This window comes from Canis lupus, chromosome 8 (assembly GCF_003254725.2).
Source record: "Canis lupus dingo isolate Sandy chromosome 8, ASM325472v2, whole genome shotgun sequence".
Lineage (NCBI taxonomy): Eukaryota > Metazoa > Chordata > Mammalia > Carnivora > Canidae > Canis > Canis lupus.
The window spans coordinates 538,952-557,167 of NC_064250.1; the positions used below are offsets into that span (position 1 = coordinate 538,952).

Consider the following 18,216-nt stretch of genomic DNA (forward strand, 5'->3'; position numbering starts at 1 on the left):
TTTAAGCGGCTTATCTGGTGAGGCCAGTGTGAGGCTCATTGGGAGTTGTTTACCCCGTGAGGATTCAGAAGGAACAACTGCAGTGGCGGGGCCAGCTCTGGAGCCCTGGAGTCAGCTCCTGCAGTAACTTAGAGCTCTCTGTCTGCAGGGCCTGGAGGCTCCGGGGCGGGGCCGCTGATCTGCTCAGCTCCGGGCAGGAGCGTCCTTGCTGTCCTGGGCCCTCCCGGCTTCTGCTTGTCCCGGGGGGAGGCTGGGTCCTGGGCTGTGTCCCGCGCCCTGTGCTCCGGACCTGCACTGTTGAATTCGCGCTCCCCGTGGTGCAGCCCCCTCCCCACGGAGCCACCGCCCCAGCCCCTTCCAGCTGCTCCTGGGGCCACGCAGCCCCCTCCGCGCAGAGCCTCTTCCTAGGCCGGAGCCACCTCAGAGCTGCTCCCAGGGCGCGCAGCCCCTCCTGCGTGTTGTATATTTTTAATAATAAATTCTGGTTTTATTGCATTATTATCAGTGTCTGTTATTTCTGCTTGCAGATTTTATCAAAGTTCTTTGTCATATATTGTTCATCAACTTTAAACAAGTTACTTATATTCCTTATTTATTTATATATTTTAGATTTAATACAATTTATTTATTTTATAAATTTATTTTTTATTGATATTCAATTTGCCAACATATTGAATAACACCCAGGGCTCATCCCATCTAGTGCCCCCCTCAGTGCCAGTCACATAGTCACCCCCACCCCTCTCCCACCTCCCCTTCCCTCACCCCTAGTTCTTTTCCCACAGTTAGGAGTCTCTCATGTTCTGTCTCCCTTTCTGTTATTTCCCACTCATTTTTTCTCCTTTCCCCTTCATTCCCTTTCACTATTTTTTATATTCCCCTATTGAATGAGACCATATAATGTTTGTCCTTCTCCAATTGACTTATATTCTTTCAATGTGATTTCTTCTTATGAAAAATAGTCTTACAATTAAAAATAGTACGACTTTATTTTTTTAAAGATTTTATTTTATTTATTCATGAGAGGCACAGAGAGAGAGAGAGAGAAGCAGAGACACAGGCAGAGGGAGAATCAGGCTCCATGCAGGGAGCCCGAGGTGGGACTTGATCCCGGGTTTCCAAGATCATGCCTGGGCTGAAGGCAGCGCTAAACCACTGGGCCACTGGGGCTGCCCAATAGTACAACTTTAGATAGTGGTTGTTAAGGTAACATTTAAAAAATTAACATTCATTCATTAGCACATGCTTGGGTGCTACCAGTATGTACTAAGTATAAGCTAACTAGTATTATGTCTATTATGCCCTATAGGCTTTGAATATTCCAATGACTTTTTTTAAAGGATCATAAGTTGAAATTTATCTGTTAAGGAAACTTGATTAATTATGTATTTCAGATATTCTATGTCCTTATTTTTCTTACTGTCTGAGAGAAATTAATCTACTACTATTTTATTTGAGTTAATGCTTATTTTTTTCTTTGCTTCATATTGATTCTAAGTATTTTTGGTAACAAACATTGCATGAGAGTTGCAGGTGTTTGTGGTTTCGTCTTTATCATGTCATCTCCTGTCCATCTTTGTTCTGAAATGAGAGGAGGGCAATTTGTTAATCTTTATCTTCTAACATGTGTGAAGACTTATGTGGTGGAAGAGTCAAAATAGGTGTGGGGATTACAGGCAATCCTCTTTAGAAAACAAAGATGATAAGGGTGAGTATAGTATTAACCCTTAATATTTTCTGAACTAATTTCTATATAAGGCTGCATTGATTTGCTTTAATTGCCATAACGAAGTACCACAGACCAAGAGGTATAACAGAAATTTATTTGCTCATAATCTTGGAAGCCCTAAGTACAAGATCAAAGTATTAGCAGAGTGGGTCTCTTCTGAGGCCTCTCACCTTGGCTTATGTGACTGTCTTCATATCTTCCTCACCGTATGCCTGTCTGTGTCCAAATTTCCTCTTCTTATAAGGACAACACTCAAATTAGATGAAAGCTCACCTCACCAATCTCATTCTAAATCAGTTTTCTCTGGAAAGGCTCGGTCTCCAAATAAAGTCACATTGCAATATACTGGGAGTTTATTTGGGGGTGGACACAGTTTAAACTTTAGCACAGGTCAATAAAAAAATAATAATAATAAAGGAAGGTAAGAAAATCCAGGGAGATTTCCAGTCTGGAAGCAAAAGCTAGCCACAGTCTCACTATTTAAAATAGGCAGTCAGTAGTTGATGGTGATAATCCACAACGTGAATTTAGACAGATTTGGGTTTTATGGTCAGATCCTCAACCACAGAACTGGCTGAGCAAGTCAGATTCATCATTCACCAACTTCTTTGTAACATGACTTTGCACCCTATCATATTCAAGTATGGTTTTACAGTGATCTTCTGATTTATTATTTAAAAATAAATAAAATGTTCCAAATATTACTATATTTCACAACTTTTTTTTCATACATATGGTACATTACACATAGTATGATAATTTAGCAATTCCTTAAGTTTCATAAAATATGGAATTTTATTTTCTACTTCTTATTCTTTTCCTAGATTTTTTTTGTAGAGAGAGTGAATGTACAGGGGGAGGGTCAAAGGGAGAGGGAGAGAGAGAATCATAAGTTGGCCGCATATCCAGGATGGGGTCCACTTCAGCACTCAATCTCATGACCCTGAGATCACAACCTGAATTGGTGTCAAGAGTTGGATACTTAACCAACTAAGCCGCCCAGGCACCACACTTTTCCTAGATTTTTGTTTTTCCCCCCCCAGCTTTATTGAGTTATAATTGACAAGCAAAATTTAAAAATTTTTAAAGTGTATGTGGTGATGTGATATACGTATACTTTGTGAAAAGAATTCCCCTTATTAGGTTAATTAACATATCCTTCAACAGTGTAATCAGTTATGGTTATGTTTCCTGGTTTTTCAGACATAGCTGGAGTAAGCAGACTTTTAATTTTAATTAATATTTGAATTGTAAATCTACCAATGACATTAGGTTAAGAATAATGAAACCTTTCTTTCAAGTATGTTTTCAGCTTCAGATGACTGGGCTGTCTCATGTTATTATATCTTTCCTTTATAGGCAGGAAATGACTACATTTGAGAGACAAAATCAAATTCAAGATAAGAAAAGTAAGTCATTGCTTCATAACATTTTTAAGACAAGGGAAGTTGTAAATTTAAACATCTAAATTAGTTCTGATACTGTGCTAGACAGGAAACACAGCTTGGGGTCCTTCTAGGGATGTCTTAGCCCTTCTTTTTTTCTTTCTTTCTTTCTTTCTTTCTTTCTTTCTTTCTTTCTTTCTTTCTTTCTTTCCTTTTTGTCTAACAAAACTCATTACTCATTACTTTTTGTATGACAGTAGTATCTGTATATTATTTTTTGATTTCCTTAAATTTTTAATTTTTTTCTCAAGTTTTAAACTCATTTTTGTTAGTAGTAATCATTTATTTACCTTGCTAAAAATCTAATAACTCAAGAGAGTGTTAATCAAATGACATGTAAAATACAGAAAGAGGGGGGGAAAACTAGATTCTTAGCTATTTGTACTATAAGAAATACTCCATTCTTTCCTGGGTATCCTGAATTTCTTCTTTTTCCTTGTGAATTGTACATTTTGAATTTATTAAGTTTTTATTTTAATTCTAGTATAGTTATCATACAGTTTTTATTAGCTTCAGGTGTACAATATGGTGATTCAACAATTCAAAACATTACTCAGTGCTCATCACAGCAAGGCACTCCTTAATGTCATCACTTATTTCACTCATCCCCTGCCCAACTCCTCTCTGGGAACCGTTGGTTTGTTTGGTGTGTTTCTTTCTTAAACTCTACATATGAATGAAATCATATGGTATTTGTCTTTCTCTGTCTTATTTTGCTTAGCATAATACTATTCAACTCATGTCATAACAGATGGCAAGATTTCATTCTTTTTTTATTGCTAAGTAATATTTCACTGTGTGTGTGTGTCACATACTACATTATCTTTATCTATTCATCAGTTGATAGACCCTTAGGCTGCTTCCATAATTTGGTTATTGTAAACAAAGCTACTATAAACATCAGGGTGCATATATTTATTTGAGTTAATGTTTTTGTATTTTGGAAGGTAAATACCCAGTAGTGCAATTGCTGGATTCTAGGATAGTTCTATTTTTAAATTTTGAGGAACCTCCACACTGTTCTCCAGAGTGGCTGCACCAGTTTGCATTCCCACCAACAGTACAAGAGGGTTCCTCTTTCTTCACATCCTCTCCAACATTTGTTGTCTCCTGTGTTAATTTTAACCATTGTGACAGATAATCTCATTGTAGTTTTTATTTGTATATACCTGATGATGAGTGATGTTGAGCATCTTTTCATGTCTGTTGGCCATCCTCATGTCTTTTCTGCAAAAATATCTGTTCAGATCCTCTGTCCATTTTTGTAATTGTTTTTTTTTCGGTGTTGAGTTGTTCAAATTCTAAACATATTTTTGGATATTAACTCTTTATCAGATATATCATTTGAAAATATCTTCTCCCATTGGGTAGGTTTCCTTTTTGTTTGGCTGATGGTTACCTTTACTCTTCAAAAACTTTTTATTTTGGAGTAGTCCCAATATTTATTCTTACCACTTTTATTTAACATCATACTGGAATTCCTAGGCATAATAATCAAACAAGAAAAAAGAAAGGCATCCATATTGGTAAGGAAGAAGAAAAACTTTCATTTGTAGATGACACAATACTATAGAAAACCCTAAAGACCCCATCAAAGACTACTAGAACTGATAAATGAATTCAGCAAAATTGCAAAGAAAAAAAAATATCCGGAAATCTATAACATTTTTATACGTTAATAATGAGGTAGAGGAAGCATAAATCGAAAAAAGTCTCACTTACAATTACACCAAAGAGAATAAAATACCTTAGAATAAACTGAACCAAGGAGGTGAAAGACCTGTACCCTGAAAACTATAAAACATTGATAAACTAAATTGAAGACAACACAAATAAATGGAAAGATATTCCATGTTTATGGATTGAAAGAACCAATTTGTTAAAACATACACACTACCCAAAGCAATCTATGGATTCAAATCAATCCCTATCAATGTGTCAACAGTTTTCACAGAACTAGAACAAGTAATCCTAAAATTTGTATGGAACCACAAAAGACCCTGAAGAGCCAAAGTAGTTTTGAAAAAGAACAACTGGAAATATCACAATATCAGATTCCAAGATGTACTACAAAGCTATCATTATCCAAACAGTATGGCACAGGCACAAAAAATAGACACATAGATCAATGGAACAGAATAGAGACTTTGGAAATACAACCACATTTCTATGGTCAACTAATCTAAACTACTAACTAACAACTAACTAAACTAATAAAGGAGGCAAGAATATATAATTGGAAAAAGATAGTCTCTTCAACAAATGGTGAAATGGTGTCTGAAAAACTGAACAGCAACATGCAATATAATGAAATTGGATCACTTTTTTACAACACATACACATAGCTCAAAATGAATTAAAGAGCTAACGTGAGACCTGAAACCATAAAATTCTTACAAGAAAACATAGGCAGTAATTTCTTTGATATCAGCTATAGAAAAAAAGTTAGACATGTCTTATTTGGTAAAGAGAAAAAAAACAAAATTAAACTATTGTGTATGGTTTATTTTGAGAAACACTTTATGAACATCCATGGGAAGCAATTAACCCAAATCCTGCTGTTTTAATTTCTATATAGAAGTTTTAAATAAGGCCATTTGAAAATTAGCTATGTTGTGTTTCTTTTTTCTCTTCTCTTCTTTTTTTCTTTTCTTCTTTTGCTCTAGTACTCATTTTTTGGCATAGTAACCATATGTAGTAATCATGTAACTACTCAGAATGAATAATTATGAACAGCAATGTTTGTCCCTGGGGATAGACATATCTGAAAGAAACTCATTTTTTATCCCTACTGCCTCAACTTACAGCCAAGTGTATTGATATCATTTTTAGCCTCATTATTTGGAAATTTTCATTTCTTAATCACCTCTCAGCTCATGGTGCTTGCTTCTGGAACTACTGCTTCATTGAGCCTATTTCATGGCCCATGAAATAAATGTATTTCACCAAACATCATCACAGCCATAAGTAGAATAATATATTTTAAAAACATCATAGTGTTAGACATAAAATTGTCATAGGAGACAATCATATCGATTGTATGTATATGTATATGATTGTACTAAAGCATGGCAGAAAATACATTTCTAACTCTAGGTTTTGTTTAAAAAAAAAGTGAAGTGCCTCTGCCAAAATGTAACTACAGACTCTAATAGACAATTGTCAATCTTAAACTACCCTATCACTAGCACTTACAAATATTGGTCAAAATCTACATCCTAAAACTGTTTCTTTCTTCATTTCCCTGGCCTCTATACCCTACTGTTCATGTCCTAGGTCATGGCTACCTTTCTGCTCCCTGACATGCCTTTTCTTGGGGACACCTAAGGTGTGGGTGCCCTTCAGTCATCCAGCCTTGGATTTTTCCTACTTCATAAAGAATTGGTGACTGATGAATTTTTCTTCTTATAATCTTTGAAATAATTTTCTGGTGAAGCTATCTAGGGTAGAAGACATTTATAAAGAAAATTTTTAACATGCAGATGAAAACCTACAGACTATTACCATTTTCTTGCAGCTTTATGAGTTTCATTTCTCATTACATTTGTTGTTTTCTTTTTTTTCAATTAATGTTTTAAAGTCTTGAAACTTAAAATTATTATGTATATACTTCTATGTATTTAATGTTTCTAGGATCTGTAGTGGTTCCTTCTTGCTCATTCCTAACATTGTTTCTGCATGTGCGAGTGTGGGTGCTTTCCATCTATTTTTTTTTTTGAGAATGTAATGCCTTCTTCTATTAGTAAAATGTTTGAGATATACATTATGCCCAAATTCTTGAGATGTTATTGTTGAATATACATCATTCTTGAGTGCAATGTACAATGAACTTATTTATCTTGATTTAAATTAATATTCCTTGGAATCATACTTCATTATTACATGGATTCAGGCAGATAAATTACATTCCCTGAAATACAAACCAGCATACTAAATGACACTTGATGAACTGCTACAGCATTGGGTCTTATTAAGGGGAACTTTTACAAATCACATTCCCACCTATCACCACTCCACATACCTGTTTCACCAGGAGGCTAAAATCTGGTGTGAATAGACTTTCCTACTTGCTTCCTTTCCTGACTGCTGTTTCTGAGGCTTGCCTCTCTGAATATATTTTTCACATATTTTGCTTATATGTTATTCTTCCTGTGAAAGGCTGTGAGAGAGGGGAGGATGGGGTTGAAGGTATTTTCAGAAGGTGAAAAATAAGATCAATCTTTTGGACTATGATATAAATCTCAGTAAAACCAAGTTTTTCTAATTAGAAACAATATCATTTTTTGGGACTATTTATTCATTAAATATGATTTTTTTCAGCCACTATTACCATTTTCTGCCCAAATGATTAAATTCGCTTTGGAGTTAATCCAATTTGAATTTGCCAAAGCAAACAGATAGCTTAAAAAATAAATCTATGTAACATAAAATCTAAATATTTTCTTTTCAGAATCACCTTGTCTTTATTTTTTATTCCATTCATATCTCTGTTCTCCTTTTATCATTGTCCTCTCCATTCTAAGAAAATGAGTCTACTTTTAAAATTATGGTATTTACATTTAATGCAATCCCTATCAAAATACCATGGACTTTCTTCAGAGAGTTAGAACAAATTATTTTAAGATTTGTGTGGAATCAGAAAAGACCCCGAATAGCCAGGGGAATTTTAAAAAAGAAAACCATAGCTGGGGGCATCACAATGCCAGATTTCAGGTTGTACTACAAAGCTGTGGTCATCAAGACAGTGTGGTACTGGCACAAAAACAGACACATAGATCAATGGAACAGAATAGAGAATTCAGAAGTGGACCCTGAAGTTTATGGGCAACTAATATTCGATAAAGGAGGAAAGACTATCCATTGGAAGCAAAGACAGTCTCTTCAATAAATGGTGCTGGGAAAATTGGACATGCACATGCAGAAAAATGAAACTAGACCACTCTCTTTCACCATACACAAAGATAAACTCAAAATGGATGAAAGATCTAAATGTGAGAAAAGAGTCCATCAAAATCCTAGTGGACAACACAGGCAACACCCTTTTTGAACTCGGCCACAGTAACTTCTTGCAAGATACACCCACGAAGGCAAAAGAAACAACAGCAAAAATGAACTATTGTGACTTTATCAAGATAAGAAGCTTTTGCACAGCAAAGGATACATTCAACAAAACTAAAAGACAACCTACAGAATGGGAGAAGATATTTGCAAATGACGTATCAGGTAAATGGCTAGTTTCCAAGATCTATAAAGAACTTCTTAAACTCAACAGCAAAGAAACAAACAATCTAATCATGAAATGGGCAAAAGACATGAACAGAAATCTCACAGAGGAAGACATAGACATGGCCAACATGCCCATGAGAAAATGCTCTGCATCACTGACCATGAGGGAAATACAAATCAAAACCACAATGAGATCCCACTTCATACCAGTGAGAATGGGGAAAATTAACAAGGCAGGAAACCACAAATGTTGGAGAGGATGTGGAGAAAAGGGAACCCTCTTATTCTGTTGGTGGGAATGTGAACTGGTGCAGCCACTCTGGAAAACTGTGTGGAGGTTCCTCAAAGAGTTAAAAATATACCTGCCCTACGACCCAGCAATTGCACTGCTGGGAATTTACCCCCAAAGATACAGATGCAATGAAACGCTGGGACACCTGCACCCCGATGTTTCTAGCAGCAATGTCCACAATAGCCAAACTGTGGAAGGAGCCTCGGTGTCCATAGAAAGATGAATGGATAAAGAAGATGTGGTTTATGTATACAATGGAATATTACTCAGCCATTAGAAACGACAAATACCCACCATTTGCTTCAAGGTGGATGGAACTGGAGGGTATTATGCTGAGTGAAATAAGTCAATCGGAGAAGGACAAACATTATATGTTCTCATTCATTTGGAGAATATAAATAATAGTTAAAAGGAATAGAAGGGAAGGGAGAAGAAATGGGTAGGAAATACCAGAAAGGGAGACAGAACATGAAGACTCCTAACTCTGGGAAACGAACTAGGGGTGGTCGAAGGGGAGGAGGGCAGTGGGTGGAAATGAATGGGTGACAGGCACTGATGGGGGCACTTGATGGGATGAGCACTGGGTGTTATTCTGTATGTTGGCAAATTGAACACCAATACAAAATAAATTTATTATAAAATAAATAAATAAATAAATAAATAAATAAAATTGACATTAAAAAAAGATATATTCATTTTAATATGTGTATACTCCCAAATCTGTCAATATTTTCCCATTTTCTAAAGTGTAATATTTTACTTTTTTCTAAAGTGTAATATTAGCTTTTGGTGTATGATACAGTGATTCAGCAATTCCATACATCACCTATATACCATATCTTGTTTTAGTGGTGGAGAGGAGGGATGTAAGACCTATCATTTTTTTCCCTCAAGTGTTAATTTAAGTTCTGGTTAGTTAACATACAGTGTGATATTAGTTTTAGGTGTAGAATTTAGTGATTCATCACTTACACAGAACATTCAGTGCTCCTCACTATAAGTGCCCTCCTTAATACCCGTGACCTATTCAAACCATCCCCTCACCCACTCCCCTCCAGTAATCATCAGTTTGTTCTCTATTGTTAAGAATCTGTTTCCTGGTTTGATTTTCTGTTTTTTTTCCTGCCATGTTTATGTGTCTTATTTCTGAAATTTCACATGAGTGAAATCATATATATATATAATATATATTTATATATATTCATATATAAAATATAAAAATATATAAATAAAAATATAGACAAATATATATTATGTTATATATATATATATATTTCCAGTATGATACTGTTTGGATCACTACAGCCCTGTGATATAACTTGAAGTCCGAAACTGTGATGCCTCCAGTTTTGCTTTTCTGTTTCAAGACTGCTTTGGCAGTTCAGGGTCTTTTGTGTTTTGATACAAATTGTAAAATTGTCTATACTAGTTCTATGAAAAATGCTGTTGTTATTTTGATAGAGATTGCATTAATTGGGTAGATTGCTTTGGGTAGTATAGATATTTTAACAATATTTGTTCTTTTTAAAAAAGATTTTATTTATTTATTCATGAGAGACACACAGAGAGAGAAGCAGAGACACAGGCAGAGGGAGAAGCAGGCCCCGTGCAGGCAGCCTGATGTGGGACTCAATCCTGGGATCCAGGATCACATCCTGGGCCAAAGGCAGATGCTTTAACTGCTGAGCCACCCAGGCGTCCCACTATTTGTTTTTCTAATTCATGAGGATGGGATATCTTTCCATCTTTGTGTTCTCTTCAATTTCTTTCATCAGTGTTTTGTATTTTTCAGAGTACAGATCTTTTATCTCTTTGGACAGGTATTCCTAGGTATCTTATTTTTGGTGCAATTGTAAATGGGATTGATTCCTTAATTTATCTTTCTGATGCTTCATTATTAATTTATAGAAATTCAACTGATTTATGCACATTGATTTTGTATTTTGCAACTTTAATGAATTTGTTCATCAGTTCTAGCAGATTTTTGGATGAGTCAGGTTTTCTATGTAGAGTATCATGTTATTTGCAAATATGAAATTTTGACTTCTTCATTGATTTGCATTCCTTTTATTTCTTTTCGTCTGATTATAGCAGCTAGGACTTCTAGTACCATATTGAATAGAAGAGATGACAGTGGACATCCTTGTCTTCTTATTGACCTTAAGGGAAAAGCTCTCAGTTTTTACCCGTTATAAATGATTTTAGCTATGGTTTTGTTGTTGTTGTTGTTGTTTTCTATAAGACCTTTATTATGTTGAGGTGTGTCTTTTCTAAAGATACTTTGTTCAGGGTTTTTATCATGAATGGATGCTGTACTTTGTCAAATGGTTTTTATGGATCTGTTGAAATGATTATATGCTTCTTATCCTTTCTCTTATTGATTTGATGAATTATGTTGATTGGTTTGCAAATAGTGAACTACCTTTGCAACCCAGGAACAAATACCACTTGATCATGGTAAATGATTTTTTAAAATGTTTTGTTGAATTTTTTTGATCATAGTTTGGGTTTTTGTATCCATGCTTACCAGGGATATTGGCCTGTATTTCTCTTTTTTATTGGAGTCTTTATCCAGTTTTGGTATCAGAGTAATGCTGTCCTGATTGAATGAATTTGGAAGTTTTCCTTCCTTTTCTGTTTTTGGAAGAGTTTAAGAAAGTATTAATTCTTCTTGGAATGTTTGGTAGAATTTGCCTGTGAAGCTCTCTGGTCCTGGATTTTGTTTAGTGGGCGATTTTTGATTATTGATTCAATTTCTTTGCTGATAGTTGGGCTGTTCAAATTTACTCTTTCTGTTTCAATTTTGGTAATGTATATGTTTCTAGGAATTTTTCCATTTTTTCTAGGTTGTCCAATTTGTTGGCATATCATTTTTCATAATATTCTCATAGTTTTTGTATTTATGTGGCTTCTGTTATTTTTTCTTTCTCATTTGTGATTTTGTTTATTTTAGTCCCTTCTTTTTTCTTCTGAGAAGTCTGGCTAGAGGCTTATCAGTTTTATTAATATTTTCAAAGAACCAGCTCCCGGTTTCATTGATCTGTTCTCTATTGTTGTTCCTGTTGTTTTTTCTATATCATTTATTTCTGCTCAAATCTTTATTATTTCCTTTCTTCTTTTGACTTTAGGCTTCATTTGTTGTGCCTTTTCTAGTTCCTTTAGGTGTAAGGCTAGGCAGTTTATTTGAGATTTTTCTTGCTTCTTGAGGTAGGTCTGTATTGCTTTATACTTCCCTCTTACAACCACTTTTGCTGCATCCCAAAGGCTTTGGACTGTCGTGTTTTCATTTTCACTTGTTTCCGTGTACTTTTTAATTTCATATAACCTCTATGTGTGTGTGCTCTTTCCAGATTTTTCTTTTTTAAAAGATTTTATTTATTTATTCATGACAGAGAGCGGCAGAGATGTGGGCAGAGGGAGAAGCAGGATCCCTACGGGGAACCCAATGCCGGACTTGATTCCAGGACCCCAGGATCATGCCCTGAGCCAAAGGCAGACGCTCAACCACTGAGCCACCCAGCTGCTCCTTTCCAGATTTTTTCTTGTGGTTGACTTCTAGTTTCATAGCGTTATAGTCAGAAAAGTTGCATGGTATGATTTCGCTTTTTAAAAATTTGTTGAGATTTGTTTTCTAGCTTATTATGCAAATTATCCTGGAGAACGTCCCATGTACACTTGAGAGGAATGTGTATTCTGCTGTTTTAGGATGAAGTGTTCTGAATATATGTTAAGTCCATCTGTTTCAATGTGCCATTCAAAGCCATTGTTTCCTTGTTCATTTCCTGCTTATATGCTCTATCCTTGCTGTGAGTGGGGTGTGAAAATCTCCTCTTATTATTGTATTATTATCAATTTATTTCTTTATGTTTATTATTAACTGTTTTGTGGATTTGGGAGCTCCTATGCTGGGTGCATTAATATTTATAATTGTTAGATCTTCTTGTTGGATTGTCCCCTTTACATTATATAGTGTCTTTCTTTTTCTCTTTTTAAAGCATCTTAAAGTCTATTTTGTGCAATGAGCGTATTGCTATCCAGCTTTCTTTTGACATCCATTACATGATGAATGATGAATGATGAATGTTTCTCCATCCCCTCTTCCAATCTTCAGGTGTCTTTAGGTCTAAACTGAGTCTCCTGTAGGCAGCATATAGATGGGTTTTGGGTTTTTTAAAAAGCCTTTTGGCCACCCTTTGTCTTTTGACTGGGACATTTAGTTCATTTACATTCAAGATAATTATTGAAAGAAACAGATCATTGCTATTTTATTACTTATTTTGTGGTTGTTTCTGAATATTTATTTGATCCATTCTTCTCTCCTGGTTTGCTGGTTTTCTTTGGTGTTACATTTAAATTTCTTTCTCCTTATCCTTTGCATTTCTTTACAGTGGTTTTTGATTTTTGGTTAACATCAAGTTTATATAAAACATCTTCTGCATACAGGAGTCATATTAAGTTGAAGATCATTTAAGTTTGAATATTCTTTATTTCTCTCCTCTCCACATTTTACATATATGGTGTTATATTTTCATCTAGTTTATACAGCTGAGGCCAGAGTAAACACAAAGATCTTTAGAAGGTGATGGAGAGGAACAGGAGAAATAGTGCCAAAATAATGCATCAGGAATAAAATTTGAACAGCCATTGCTGGTTTTATGTCTATGGTTGAAAAAGGAGGAAGCCATGATCCAAAGAATGAGGGCAGCTTCTAAAAGTGAAAAGAAGGGAAAATGTAGCTCCCCTAGATTCTGCAGAAAGGTGTTCAGCCTTATCAATTCCTTGATTTTAGCCCTATGAGGCTAATTTTGTTAATTTTGATCTCCAGTATTTTAAGATAACTAACACATATTGTTTTAAGCCATCACATTGTGGTAATTGGTTATAGCGGCAATAGGACACTTAAAAAACCCTGAAACACTGATTCTATTTTATGTGGGTTGTCATTACTGAGATCAACTTCTAGGCAGCCACTCCAATTAATGATTGGAAGTGCTTTTAAGTCTGTGAGTGCAATATTAATTCCATATCTGGTAAGTGCACTGATATGAAGACATTCATTCAGTACTATAGAATATATATGCTTCCTTTCATAATCTAGAACTTACAGAGTTCATTCAATAACAGCACCATGATGCTAAATTAACACTTTTGTTAGCTCAATTTGGTGTTTTATTAGGGAATACTTTTCTGTTACAATCTACCTCATTTCAAGAGCATGGTGGGTCTGATTTTCACTTCGAGTCTGAATATATTGAAGTGCCATTGGTAAGGCATAGTCTTTGGGTTTTCTGTGCAAGATAACTTCTTCAGGGTTTTCAAAGTAGGACGAGTTTCATTATTCAGGAACAAAAGGAGTGCCTCATCTGACAAAATGTTTGTTGGCAGTTGGGATTCAGGGTAATCATAGTCATCAGAAATTCTCTCTAATATTTTCATTCTGATTTTAACAAAATGTATATATTTTTTCTCTAATCAATGCCCTAACATTCAACAAGAAATCTACTCTAAATATTAATTCAACTGGTCTTTAGTATAGTCATGGGATGTTCCACGTTTTTGAACTGAGACTAAGTATGTTTGTTACTAAGAATTTTAACAACTTTAGCACCAATAGTGACAATTGTTTCACCCAGTAGTCTAATTTTCTCATGCTCTTTATATGGATAATTGGCTTTTCAAATTATATTTAATGCTGTGATTGAATTTATTCAAGCTATGCAATTCCTCAGTTTATATATAATTCCCTCCATTCATATATAATCCCCTCAGTTCATATATAATTATATTATTATATATGAATGATTTATAAATAAGTAAATAAATAAAATCCCATACATGAAATGAATGCATTGAACATGACTTCAATTTATGAAAAATAATGAGCTATGAAAAGTTATTAACATAATGTAGTTTTGCAGAATCTGTTAAATTTATTTAGTATAAAGTAGTATTTTGCTAAGGGTCACTATCAAACTTATTAAGTTGTAAATTTCAGAATTACTTAATATTCCTCTTATAAATTGGGATTTTTGCGATATTTAGTGTTCTTTGACCTCCCTTATTCTAGTTTGTTAATTAAAAAAATACTAGTTGTGGGGAGCAGGAAGATGGCCATGGAGTAGAGGGATCCTAGGCTTGTCTCATTCCACAAACATGACTAGATAACAAGCAAATTATCCTAAATACCCTAGAAATAGACCTGAAGACTGACTGAACAAACTCAACAACTTAAGGGAAGGAAGAGACCACATTGAATAATGTAGAAAGTGCAGATGTGTGGTTTAGGGGAGAAACGGATCATGGGTACCATGGAAGGGAGGAAGCCATGGATACAGAGAAGGGAGACAGAGGAGCACACAGAGGAACACACAAGTAGAATGCTTTCCCAATGTCATTGGCTAGAAAAATGGGAGGACTTGAATTATCATGAGTTCTTGCAATCAGCAAGGCTTAAAGCTTGGAGTTGTAAAGGCCAGAGCTCAGCTGGAATAGAGCCTGAAGGACACTGCACTGCTTTTGGAGAGAAGCAGTTGTAGTTTTGATTTGCATTTCTCTGATGATGGGTGATGTTGAGCATCTTTTCATGTGCCTGTTAGCTATCTGTATGTCTTCTGTGGAAAAATGTCTTTTCATGTCTTTTGCCCATTATTATTGGATTATTTGTTTTTTTGTTTTTTGAGTTTTATAAGTTCTTTATATATTTTAGATACTAACCCATTATCAAATATGTCATTTGGAAATATCTTATACCATTTCATAGGTTGCCTTTTGGTTTTGTAACCTCTTTGACACTGTCCATAACAATTTTTTTCTAGAAATGTCCCTGAGGTAAGGGAAATAAAGACAGAAATAAGCTTAAAAAATGGATATGAACAAATGAATAAATAATTCTCTAAAAAATACTAGTTGTGGATCTCAGATTAACAACAAAAATATAAATTACTTTAGCATTCATAGATGCAATTGACTTGAATCTATACATTGGTACTTAATTTAAAATAGTTCATCTTGTTACTTCAGTATCCTTCTCTGTAATGATTTTTTATCTTTAAGAATTAAGATTCTCTATGATAAAAAAAAAGATTCTCTATGATAGCTTTATAGAATTTATATCTTAAATTTCATATATAATCGTTCCTTCTTGAAACTTGCCCCACTTTATTGTTGTGGCATGTTTGTGAAGAAAATTTTATTACCCAATTCCAAAATCTACCTTTATTTAGCAAATTTACTTTAGGAAAATACAAAGAAGCATAGTATTACTGTTTCATCAACATATATTCACATATATTCTTTTACATATATTCACATATACTGACATATATTCTTTCCTGATATTGTCATTCAACTTGAGAACCTTAATAATAATGAGATAATGTTACATGCTTAGATGGTGGACTTCTTTCCAGTTTTATCACTGTATTTTATCCTTTTCACTTTTTCCTCCAACTTGTGATAGTCAAAAATCTTAGTTACTTTTTTTTTTAATCCTTCAGGTAAAGGAGTTTCACCCACTTCTAATCAGGTAATAAAAAATATTAATTTGTGTGATAAATGTTAAACTACAGATGACTATTTAAGGGTAGCTGTCTTTCTTGTAATTTTTGAATAAGCTTATCAAAGTATTTTATGCTATAAATAATTTCCTTTATAGTTTTAATGCAGAAATAGAGAACATTAAAAAATAAAACAATATATTAACTGATTTAAGTGACTGGAAAATTCTTCTGGTTGACCCAAATTCTACTGAAGTTTATTATTTTAATTTTCATTTTTTTTACGGTTTTGCTGATGTACAATTTATTTATTTATTTTTTGTTTAGATTTTTTAAATACATTTTCAAAATTACTATAATGAAAATAAAATGAAATAAATTTATACTTATAATTTGACCATCATAAAACATTAATTTTTTTCAGCTTTCTATGTTACCTTCTAATATTTAAACCCAGGAATTAGCATTTATATTTACAAATATGGTGGAAATTGGGGATCTCTGGGTGGGTCAGTGGTTAAGTGCCTGCCTTCAGCCTGAGGCATGATTCTGGAGTCCCAAGATTGAGTCCTGTGTCGGGGTCCCTGCATGGAGCCTGCTTCTCCCTCTGCCTGTGTCTCTGCGTCACTCTCTCTCTCTCTCTCTGTGTCTCTCATGAGTGAATAAATAAAATCTTTAAAAAATATGGTGGAAATTAATAGACATAAAAATGTTTATTCCTTTTAATACCATATCACAAACATTTTATTGATTTAATTACAATATAGTATCTTAATGCTTTCATTTTTCTTTCATAGTCTGTGCAGTTGAGAATGTATTTAAGCTCAAAAATTTAATTTTACTTTGTCTTATGAAACTTAATGTTTTATATAGTTCAATTAATTACTTGAGGTATGATTATTGCATATATTATGTCTGAATATGTGTGACTCAATGTATACAACTACAATTTTTAGATATTCAGAATGATAATAATATCCTTCTTTTCTCTTTTGTTATTTGAAGTGAAACAAAAACATAATGAACAATAGCTTGGAGCACAGTACATTTTGCTAAAATGAAATCTATAAGATATTTCTGAAGCCCTTTTGAGAAAGTGCTTTGGATACCTGATATGTTAAGATAACCATAAGACAAGAAGAAAGGAGGGGCAGTCACTAAACTCAAATTTGATTAATGGTCCTGGATCCTTGATTTATTATTGTTATTATTATTCTTGTGCTTGGCAGGAAAATGAGAATGGCAGTGGTTCTGAGGAACTGTGCTACTCTGTCATTAGTCACAGACCGTGTCGGAGGCCCTCCCTGAGCTCCAATGATGATGGATATGAGAATATTGACTCCACCACAAAGAGAGTGAGGACATATAGAGATGCACCAGAAACAGAATATGCCCTCATCAAGATGACTTGTGTCACTAGGCCTTCTTCCTGTAGCCTTGAGCATGATTATGAACTCGTGCTTCCCCGCTAGAAATCTCATGCTTCATCATCTTACACTAACAAAGATTAATGAATAGTGACCTCCAGGGGGGGGTTTCTGCATCTCTGAAACATGACAACTCTGTGGTTTGGGTTAAGCCATATACATTGACCTAAAGGTATGGAGCATCCTACAGCTTTCTGTTTGTAAGTTTGGGGACATGGAGATAGTGGAAACTTCTTAGGACAATGGACATCCATAGATATATGACTTAATATCCAATTCCAGCACTGTTCTTCAAATTTCAAATGCCAAGAATTTCCACTCATAATTATCTATTTCACTTTTGAGGTGTAATTCTACTCAATAAACTTTTAAAATATAAGACCAGTGATCAGACCCTTTGCTAACCTGATTTTTATTTAAATTTTGATTTTTTCATGTATTAGAAATTCTTTTCTGTAAACTGTGGTAAGAGTTCTAAGAATCAATAGGTTTTGACACTGACCTTTCTGAGAGGGGAAACTGAAAGTCATTAAAAAAGAAGAAATGCATCAAGTTAGTTACTCACTGTCTTTTTCTTCAATGGTAAATCAGAAGATTCTGTT

The 18,216-nt window shown here is 34.4% G+C and overlaps 1 protein-coding gene across 1 annotated transcript in view; it reads left to right on the forward strand.

Annotated features, from left to right (window-relative positions):
* The window catches only part of GCSAML (germinal center associated signaling and motility like), a 120,460-nt gene extending 102,467 nt beyond the window's left edge, over window positions 1-17,993 (forward strand). Inside the window, exons 4-6 of the mRNA XM_025467843.3 lie at window positions 3,088-3,137; window positions 16,188-16,216; window positions 17,417-17,993. Coding sequence (XP_025323628.1) covers window positions 3,088-3,137; window positions 16,188-16,216; window positions 17,417-17,659 — 322 coding nt within the window. The 3' untranslated portion in view covers window positions 17,660-17,993. The remainder of the gene's footprint in view (window positions 1-3,087; window positions 3,138-16,187; window positions 16,217-17,416) is intronic.
* Window positions 17,994-18,216: the final 223 nt, after the last annotated feature.